The following is a 10,230-nucleotide window of genomic DNA, read 5'->3' as shown; positions in this document are numbered from 1 at the left end:
CCCCCCCCCCCCCCCCCCCCGCCCAGTAGGGGCATGGCAATCCCAGGACCCAGAGGGGCAAGAGGCGGGACTGCGGAAAGAAGAAGGATCAAGGATGGAGGAGCCCTAGGATGGTCCCACCCTGACATGGACTCCTGGGCACAGGGCAAGGGAGGCCCGAGGAGCCCCTGCACTGGGCGATGCATGGGCAGATTGTGACCTACAGCTTGGTCAGGTCCAACTTCCAGCTTGTAGGGTGGGGGGCTGTCCCCAAAAGCATGCGACGGGGGAGGATACAGGGGCCAGTCTGGCTCTACCATGAAGCCCTTGTGCTGCTCCAGGGTCAGGGGCTGCAGGGGGAGGAAGAGGGAGGTAGGGAGGGCTACTGAGCCCCCACCCAGCCAGGGCTCCTTCCCACCCCTGATCTCAGGTCACCCCAGCTAAGGGTTGGCATTGTTTCCCCCCACACACTCCATAAGGAAGCAAAGAAACTTGCCCAGTGTCCCACAGCAAGTCAGGGGACCTTGTCTTCAGCGGAGAGCGGGTGGCCCAATTCAGAACCAAGGAGCAGCCCTTCTCCCACCCCTCCGCCTGGCCCCACCCACCTGGAACTTGAGGTGCTGGCCAGGTGCGGTCACCAGGGTGGAGCAGCTCAGCCACAGCATCACCAGCACAGAAAGGAAGAGGCAGCAGGCCAGGATCCAGCGAGGGAGCCCCGAGCGCCTGACCCGTCCAGAAGGCACGCTCAGCGGTCCTAGTGGGGTTTGGGAGACCCTCCCCTCCAGCTACTCCCTTCCCACCCCCAGGGTCCTGCCACCCACCGGGACATGCAACTGAGGAAGTCGTTGTCCTGCAGCTCATCGGATTCCACCTTGGCCTTACTGCTGGTCTTGACTCGGATCTTGGCCTTCCTTACCTTGTCCAATGGGCCTACAGGGTCTGAGAGACAGGTCATCTCTTAGCAGCCCCCAGGCCTCTCCCAAGAGACCACGGCAGCCATGGAGAGGACAAAGGAGGCCAGGCCCTGGGGCAATGGGGCATGGAGTCCTGGAATGGATCAGAACCCTGGGAAATGGACCATGGAACCTGGGAGCACTAGGAGATGGACCACGGAACCTAGGAAGATGAATCACAAAACCCTGGGAGACAGACCACGGAAGCCTGGGAGGTGGACCAGGGAAGTCTGGGAGAAGGATCATGAATCTCCAGGAGAAGAATAGCAGAACCCTGGAGATGGACTGTGGAATCCTGGGAAACAGACCACAGAACCATGAGAGATGGATCATGGAACCCTGGAAGATGGACCAAGGAACCCTAAGAGTTGAGAGAGAGAAATCCCATTCCTAGAGGGTTCATTTGCCAGGAGGATACCTTCTGGCACCGGAGCCACCTGTAGAAGGAACATTGGTCTAGCCTTGGACCTTACCTACATGCACCTCCAAGGCCTCAGGGTGGGATCCCCGCCAGGTCACCTCTACTCGCTGCAGACGGGCCCCCTCATGCCCCAGGCTCTCTACCACGGGCTGGGTCTGGGTCAGGAACAAGACAGCACAGAAGAGCCATTTAGAAACGCACCACCTTGGCCCTGGTGTATGTCCCATGTAGGTTACATTGTCCCATGCCCAGCCGGCACATAGTTCCGCTGGGTGCAGAGAGGACACCCTTCAGTGGGGCTGTGTCCTGTGACATCAGGGATATGGTTCCCTGCTCCTGCGGGCCTCTCAATTCTTCTTGACCCCGATCCTTTAACTCCTGAAGTGGGAACATTATTTAGGCTAAGCCCATAGAATCACAGGGATTGGCTGAGAGATGGTTACATGACCCAGCCAGGGCCAATCAAAGTAAGTCTCAACTGCGCAAAACCTTCGGAGAGGTTATACTCTAGAGCCTTAGGCATCTACCCAGCTATCAGGTGGGAAGAGCTTGCCTGGGAATGCAGCTTCCACCAAGGGCAGCAGAGTCAAGGAGGGTAGTGAAACCGTGAAGCCCTGAACCTAGCTGGGTCTGAACACTGATCCCCCAAGGACTTGGCATCCCGTGAGCCAACAGCCAGTGCATCCCGCCGTCTTACCCTGATCACCCACTTACCACACCGGCACGGCCCCCACCAGAGACCTCACCTGGAACACCACAACCTTCCCGTTGTCAGTCTGCAGGTAGTACGTCCAGGTGGAGGAGACAAAGCCCTGGGCCGAGTTGACAAGGTCATTGCAGAGGGTTGAAAACAAGTCCAGGAGTGAAAGGGCCCCGCTTGGAGCTTCCAGGACCTTTCTCTGCCAAGGGAAGGCCCAAGGCACAGACATGTCACCAAGGTAGGGAGGTGAGCTGGGAGAGTTCACCGTGACCGGAATTTGCTAAGTGGTTTGGGGCAACAGGGCTTCATGCTGTGAATGCTGCATTTGGCTCGGGGCTGCCCTTGGAGAAGGGGATTGCCCTTTCTGAGCCCTGAAATGGGGATGATTCTCTTCCGTCCTGGGGTTGTTACGAGACTTTAACTAGACGATGGCACAGCACCAATGCATAATATGTAGTGCTGCTATTATTAAAAATTCCACATCGGGGGCGCCTGGGTAGCGCAGTCGTTAAAGCGACTGCCTTCGGCTCAGGGCGTGATCCCGGGGTTCCGGGATCGAGTCCCACATCGGGCTCCTCGGCTGGGAGCCTGCTTCTTCCTCTCCCTCTCCCCTGCTGTGTTCCCTCTCTCGCTGGCTGTCTCTCTGTCACATAAATGAATAAAATCTTAAAAAAAAAAAAAAATTCCACATCGCCATTCTTATTTTGACAGCATCGGGAGAGAATTCAGAACAGGAAGGAATGATAGCGCAGCGTGCTTTTATGAACAATGAAGTCCTGGAGGGGGTGAAGGAAAGCGGGTGAAGGGGAGGGGCTTTCTGGGGAACCTCAGTCCAGGGGTCTCTGGCTGTGATAAATGATTTCCTGTGCCTTAGTTTCCCCTGACACAGTGTTTCCTAGACTCACTCACAGACATGATGGGTGAGCTGTTATTCTCTCTCCCTGGGGTGGGGGGATTGCTCCTCCCTGAAACGCAGTTCGGAGCCCCCCCCCCCATGACAGTGGCCACCTGTTCACCAAAAAGAAAGTGCTTAGACCAGCACCTGGCATGCAGTAGGGGCTCAATAAAGTCAGCTCTGATAGCACTGAAGATGAGTGAGGTGAGGGGTGGTCACAAGCCTGGGTGGCACCAGCTTTAAATCCCATCTCTTGCCCAGCCCTAACTGTGTGACCTTGGGCAGTTGCTTCGTGAGCATGAAATGGGAATGACACTGTCCCAGGTGCCTCTAGGTGGCATGAGGAATTTGGGACGGGCTGTGGTCAGGCCCCGACCAGGACAGATGATTGATAACCACTGGCTGTTTTCTGCCATTTACTCCCTGTACAGTGGTGGGAGGGGAGGGCGCTTCCCATATCACAGAGATGATAATTAAGGCTTGAGGCAAGATTTGACTCCATTGAGGATCCCCAGTGAGCCCAGAATGGACTACAGAGCCTGGGAGACTCTGGACCTGAGTGTAGATTGGGGGGCGGGGTAGACAGAAGGGGGAGGGGATGATCCCAGGGCCACAGGTGGGAGGGTGCCCACCTTCTGCTCTGGCTCGGGTTCAGGCTCCGGCTCCGGGTTCTGGCTCCAGCAGCCCTCGCTGCAGGCCTGCTGCTCCGTTTCCTTCACGTAGGCCTCCACACAGGCTGGGGGTGGGGTAAGGTGGGGAGGGGGCAGGAGGGGTGACTAGAGGGGGACCCTTCCCAGGCCACCTCTCCCCACCCGGGCCCACCCGGCCAGCCCTCACCTGCTTCACACTCAGTCTGGGTGGCGTTAGGCTTGGAGCTCCTTGCCACAAATCGGCAGATGGAGAAGAGGCGGCAGCCGCGCTCACAAGCACTGATCAGGACAGCCCTGTCATACTCATAGGGGGACTCAGAAGGGTCCTCCTCCTCAAGCTCTGCCTGGGAGAGGGGACATGGGGTTTAGGCGGGGGATGGAGGAGGGCTGCACTGGAAGCACACACTCAGAGCAGGAGGTAGGAGATTTGTTGTCCCCTCCCTCCCCCCCCCAATCCAGAGAGACTGAGGTGGGGAGGGGAAGGCTAAGAATATTAGTGGGGGTTCTTAGCTCTGAGGAAGGGAGAGGAGGGTGGACCATGGAGGACACTGGGTTTGGGCAGTGGTTGTAAAATGGATAAGTTGAAGAGAAATGGCTCCCCCCTCCCCAAGGCTCCAGGGAAGAGGGCAGAGGTTGAGGGGGATTCTCTGGCCTGAGGAAGGAGGGAGGAGGCTAAGAGGAGGGAGGTTCTGTCATCTCTTCTGGCCTGGGAAAATGGAGATCCAGCTGGTGGGGGGTGGGTGAGGATGTGAATGGGGGCTGGTAGCCCTTGGAGAGGTAGAGAGGAGGATGTGGAAGGAGGAGGAAGAGGAAGAGGAGGAGGAGAGGACCGTCAGACCTGAGGGAGGTGGGGGATGGGCGCCCTGAGGGTCTCTGCGCAGCAAAGTGCAGCCAGAGCCGGCGAGGTGGCCTAAGAAGCCTCAATCCCCTCCCCGCCCCTCCCTTGGAAGGACCCCCCCAACTCCGCATTCATTCATGGACTCACATCTCCAAACCCTCCCCCAATCCGAGGGACCGCCCTAGTCCCTTCCCCGCGGGAGGAACAACCCCCATCTTCATCGAAGGGATCCCCGACCCCAGCGCTCGCCTCGACAGAAGGGACCCCAATCCTTCCCTCACCAGAGGGGCCCACCTCCATTGTTGAACCCCCATTTCCGACTCCTTCCCGCTCGGAAGAACCCCTATCTCGCGCTCCCAACGGAGGGAACCGCATCCCCCGCCCCTCCCCCACCGGAGAGATCTCGGGTCCTACGACTGGCGCCGCATGCGCTTCACCTGCGAGAGCTGCGGACCAGGATAGCGGTCGCGGCACCGCAGCTGGCAGCTCTGCGTATCCCCGAGTTGCGGGGCGAAGGGGTCGCGGGCGGGCGGCGCAGGGGTGGCAGGTGGAGGCTGCAGCAGCAGCAGCAGCAGCGGCGGCATCAGCGCGACCGAAGCCATGGCCGTGCCGGGAGCGAGGGACTCGGGGGGACGCCGGCTCCTGGCAGGCACCGAGGATGCAGCGGCGGCGGCGGGGACCGGGTCGCTGACGTCACCCGAGCGAGGCAGCCTGGGAAGGGGGGGCGGGGGATGCGGAGAACGGGCGGGGTAGCCGCGCTGCGGCACCGTCGGGGTGTGGGCGGGGTGGGGCAGGTGGACCGTGATCCCCTGCCGTCTGTCCCATCCCGGGGGTGCCATGGCACCGCCCTCGTATCCACAGGTTAGAGGATCTCAACCAGAGCTATGGGGCCAAAAGGAAGCAAATAGGGTGATTGAATGGGGTGTCTCTTGGCCAGGGGATTCAGGGAGGGCCTCCCCGAGAAAGCAAAATTTGAGCTGGCCACGCGGGGAGGGCAATCCAGGCACAGGGAACACCGAGTGCCCTGAGGCGGGAGAGTGTTGGAAGAGAAGGTAGGAGGGCGGTGCTGCTGGAACCAGAGACTGTAGATGGAGGGACATGAGTGAGGGTCACAGCGCTGTGTCAGCGAAGGCCTCCGGAAGGTCCGTGGCATCGTGTCCTTTGCCACCCAAGTGAGAGAGATGGCAACTTTGGTTTGCCTCTTGTAGGAAGCCCTCCCAGGTCCTTCAAGGTCCCCCCAGCCTCGCCCACTTCTGGCCCAGCGGTGACCCACAGGCCTGGGGGATCTAGCGCTCTCAACCCCAACTGGGGGCCTCTCGGCCCGGGGCTGAGTGAGAGGGGGCACAGAGGTGCAAGTAGGCGCGGGTGGGAGTGCTGCTAAAATTCCTAATTCTTGTGGGAAAACTCGGGACAGACAAGGACACTTCTGGCTTCCATAACTGCCACACTCCAAGGTGACAGATTGGAGCCCCATGGATCTCGGTTTAAGAGGTCTCCCTAGGGGCGCCTGGGTGGCACAGCGGTTGGGCGTCTGCCTTCGGCTCGGGGCGTGATCTCGGCGTTCTGGGATCCAGCCCCACATCAGGCTCCTCCGCTAGGAGCCTGCTTCTTCCTCTCCCACTCCCCCTGCTTGTGTTCCCTCTCTCGCTGGCTGTCTCTATTTCTATCAAATAAATAAATAAAATCTTAAAAAAAAAAAAAGAGGTCTCCCTAGCTTCCTCTCTGTCGGGCATGGTAGTGGGGGCGCCTCCCTAAGCCTAGGTGCCCCGCAAAGACGACCCTCCCCCGCCCGCTGGCATGCCCCGTGCAGGTGCCTGCCGAGGTCGCGCTGCCGCCCGCGTGGCTTCCGTCTACGCTCCGCCCCCACAGACGGAGCGGCAGCCACTTGGGGTCGGCGGGTGAGAGGGCGCCGCAGGTTCCGGCAGAGGAGGAAGGGACCCCGGGGGGGCCTGGCGCACCCCCTCCCCTGGCCAGCCGCGGTGCTTTCATCTCCGCAGCCTCGGCCGGCCCCCACGTGGCTTAATCAGGCGCGGCTGTGCCTGGCGGACCCTGAACATCTGGATCCCGGCGCGGCCCCTCCCCCGCCCCGCCCCTCCTGGGCTACTCCGCTGCGACCCTGCGGCAAGGGCCTCCAGCCCGCGGTTCTCGCGAAAGCGAGTGAACCCCGGGTCTAACCCCCCGGAGTCAGGGCCTGTGCCTTGGGAAATAGCCATTGGTTAAGACCAATGCTGTCTCCCATTTCACAGGTGGGAAACGTAGGCTCCAGGACCCCTCGGCAGAGCTAGGATTCAAGCCCACACTTGTCAACTCAGAGCCCTGCGCGCTTCAGCTTCTTCTGCAATTACTGTGCTTCATTCATCCCAAACAAAGCCTTTCCCGGGAATTTGCTTGCAACAACCTATAAGGAAGTACCGGTAGCGTTGTCTAATTTACAAATGAAGAAACTGAGGCTCAGGGTGGGAAAAGGGGTGAGCCCAGATACAAGCGAGAGAAGCAAAGAGAGGCGGGAGGAGGTTGTGGCATCGGACATAAGAGGAGTCACTTAAAGGGCAACAGGAGGGAAAGACTCCCCGCATCCTTTTGCGGAAGGGGAAACTGAGGCTGGAGAGGCTGGGGCGCTGGCCTAGGTTGCCGGAGAAGAGCGAAAGGGCTTGGTTGCCGCCCACCCACCCCCCTTTCCGCTCCACGAGGCCGCTGGAGGCTGGAGCGGAAGGAGGACTTGACCCTGGCCCCCCAGGTGAGCCCCCGCGCCCCTCCTGCTGTTCCCGAGGGAGCAGGTCCAGGTGAGGGGCGGGAGGGCCGGCGGGCGGCCGGGGTCGGGTTTCAGGAAATCCGCCGACATTCCTTCGGGGCTTAAGAGGGAAAGTTGACTCGGCGCCGCCCCTCGCCCCCCCCCACTTCCTACCCCCCGGGGCGGCCCGGCCGGGGGCGGCAGGCGCGGGGCGCTGCGGCCGGCCTGGGCGTGAATCAGTGGCTGGCCGGGCGTCCGGGAAGCGGCGGCCGAGGTCAGGGCGGGCATCGGACAAGCGCCCTTTGTCCCTTGCCGCCCTCACCACGACCCCGCTGACCCCCACCCTCAAGCTGGGTACAGGCTGAGGAGGAGGCACGGCACGGTGGCGCCGGCGCTTGCTGACGGGGGGGGAGGGGCACAGCTGTCCGCCCCCCACACACACACCGCAGCTGGCGCCTCCTAGAACCCAGACGGCCGAGGTTCTCCAGGGTGCCGAGGGGCAGGGAACCCAGGCCTCCCAGGCCGGTGCGCAGAGGCCCTGACCTAGACCTAGGCGGCACTCCTGAGGCCCCACCTCCAATGCCTACGGGGTCTGAATTTCTCAAGTTCAGCGCACAAGGCTTTGAACCTAGGCATCCCAGTTACCCGGCTCGAGCTCTAGGGAAGAAATGACAAAGCCCCATCTCCTGCACACAGGTCCTGAACCCAAATTCTGCTGTCCCAACTCATGTCCATGTCCCCTGCTTCCTGGGAACCCAGGCCTGGAACCTGGGCGCTAATCCCGTACTGAGGGGCCCTGAGCATGGGGTTCTCAGCATGGGAGAAGCAGTGCTGTGCTCTACTCACTCCCACTGGCTCTGGGTTCCTATGGACCACTGAAGGTGCTGTTACTACTGCCTTCTCCCCAGGGTCCCCCTCGATGCTCTTCAATTACGCAGGGAGCTGGGGCTGGAGGGTTTCCTCCAACCTAATCCTTAGACGCAGAGTGTGCGGACTAAGGAGGAGCCCTTCCCTGGCCCAGGTGGGGCCCTCTCTCCATCTGCCCCCTCAGTACATTCCCAGCCACCTTCAAGGACTTGGGTCAATATTTGCCAGAAGTTGCGTCAATGCTGGTTCCCCTGCCAGCGCAAAAGGCGGTGGGACTGGGAAGGAAAGGGTTAAACCTCTGGCAGCACTGCGGGCAGGGAAACGAGCACCTGGGGGTCAAATCTTTCCTTAAAGTCAAAGGTACGAAGTAAAGGTTACCCGGGGGAGAAAGGGCTTGCTCCAGGGCAGGGCTGGGCAAATGATCCTTACCCTTCTGTGGGATAGGACCAGAGAGGGATGGCTTCCAGCTTGGGTCACATAGCAAGTGAGGGGGCGTGGGCCTCACTTGGGACCCCAGGCAGCATCATTCACTGGGACCCCAGGCAGCATTATTCACTAGGACTGAGTTTTCTTGCCACTTGGAAGAACTGAGAATTCATCCTTCCATTTTGGAAATATTCATTGAGCTCTTCTGTGGCCCTCACTGGGCCCAGCATGAGGTCCTAATGGCTCTCAGGGCACTCACAGTCGAAAGAAAATAAGTCTCAAGAGAAAGACAATGTTCAAAAAGCTGTGTTACAAAGATAATTTTTAAAGGTGAAGGGGATGAAGGGTGCCTGGAAAGGGTGGGGGGCCCCTCTGAGGTGACACTTGACTCATGACCTGATGGAAGAGAAGGTGCTAAGTGGGGGAAGATTTGGGGGAAGCGCATCCCTGCAGAGGGAACAGCAAATCTGCAAAGACCCTGTGATAGCAACAAGCATGGTGTGTTTGGGGAAACAGGGCTGCAGTGACTGGAGCGAAGTGAGGGAGAGGAAAGGGAAAAGGAGAGTGGAGGAGAGGAAGGGGGGGATAGGGCGGCTGGGCAGAGAAGACCTGCTTTGCTTCTTTTAAAAGCTCCCTCTGACTGCCATGCAGATGAGGAAGGGCAGGAGGGTCACTGGGGATGCCCAGGAGGAGGCCGGGCACTATCCCAGAGGGAGATGGTGGGGCCTGGACCTGGACGGGGTGGGAAGAAGGGGTCAGAATCTCAGAATGGGGATGTGTTTTGGAATCAGAGCCAACAGGATTTGCTGATGGATTGGACGTGGGGGATGAGCGAAGGAGAGAGTTGTCACGCACGCCTCCAGGTCTCTGGCCTGAGCACCTGGGTGGATGGGGGAGCCTTTTCCCCGAAACCCAGGGATGACTGGGGGAGGAGCAGAGATTGGGGGGAAAATATCAAGATTTCTCTCCAGAAGCCTCAAGTCCTGCAGGAGGGAGTCAAACTTTGCAGGGCAGAGGTTGTGGGGGAGGGGCTGTGCGTCTCCTGGAAACACAATTCCAGTCAAGAACTGCCACCACCTCTTAACCCTCTCAATCACCTGGCAGGTGGAACTATGGTCCCGTTTTTCAGAGGTGGCAAACTGAGACCTGGGGACCATCCCTGCTCCAAAAGAGCATGCCCCCAGTGCCGGGTGCTGTGCCAAGGGCTTAGACTCTGGCACCTTCTGCGGCATTGCATCTTCTCACAGAAGACCTTAGGCTGGCTGGGAGCCACCCACTGTACAAAGCAGAAAACTGAGGCGGAGAGGCCTGATTGCATCAGTAAACGGCAGCGTACCACTCCAGGGCTTTACTCTCTGCCTCAGAAACCCATCCAGGATCCAGACTGTGGGTGTGCAGAGCCTCCAAGATCCTGTCCTCCAATCCTCTTTTCTCTGACAGTCTGGGGTCTGAGCTGGGGATCCAAGTAACAGGAGTGCAGGGTAGCCTTGAGCAAACAAGCTGGGGACTCCAGAGCCACCCTCACACTTTTACCCCATTGGCTGGTTAGGGATATGGAGAGAGGGTCCAGGCCTCTAAGGGAACCCCCCTGTAAGGGGGAGTTAGAGCCCTTCCTCTCTCTGGGCACACCGCTGGGGGCAGGGCTGAGACTCGAACCCCCGGGCTGGAGGCGTCCCTGGAACTCTCGTCTCAAGCACTCCCTAAACCTCCTTGGAGGCCAGGAGCCCTTCTAGCTTGGGCGCCGAACCGGGTGCTGAGAGGGGGGGGGGG

At 60.0% G+C, this 10,230-nt stretch overlaps 1 protein-coding gene across 1 annotated transcript; it reads right to left on the bottom strand.

Moving 5' to 3' along the window:
• Positions 1-56: 56 nt before the first annotated feature.
• TMEM59L (transmembrane protein 59 like) lies at positions 57-5,140 on the bottom strand. The gene is given in 9 exon segments (XM_011223206.2): positions 57-223; positions 225-329; positions 585-702; positions 801-918; positions 1,406-1,508; positions 2,100-2,252; positions 3,581-3,684; positions 3,786-3,942; positions 4,874-5,140. Coding segments are annotated over 9 exon segments (1,047 nt in total). The 5' UTR covers positions 5,039-5,140; the 3' UTR covers positions 57-199.
• Positions 5,141-10,230: the final 5,090 nt, after the last annotated feature.

The sequence above is a fragment of the Ailuropoda melanoleuca genome, chromosome 4 (assembly GCF_002007445.2).
Source record: "Ailuropoda melanoleuca isolate Jingjing chromosome 4, ASM200744v2, whole genome shotgun sequence".
NCBI lineage: Eukaryota > Metazoa > Chordata > Mammalia > Carnivora > Ursidae > Ailuropoda > Ailuropoda melanoleuca.
Note: the sequence above shows the minus strand (reverse complement) of the source record. Positions and strands in the feature narration are given on the sequence as shown.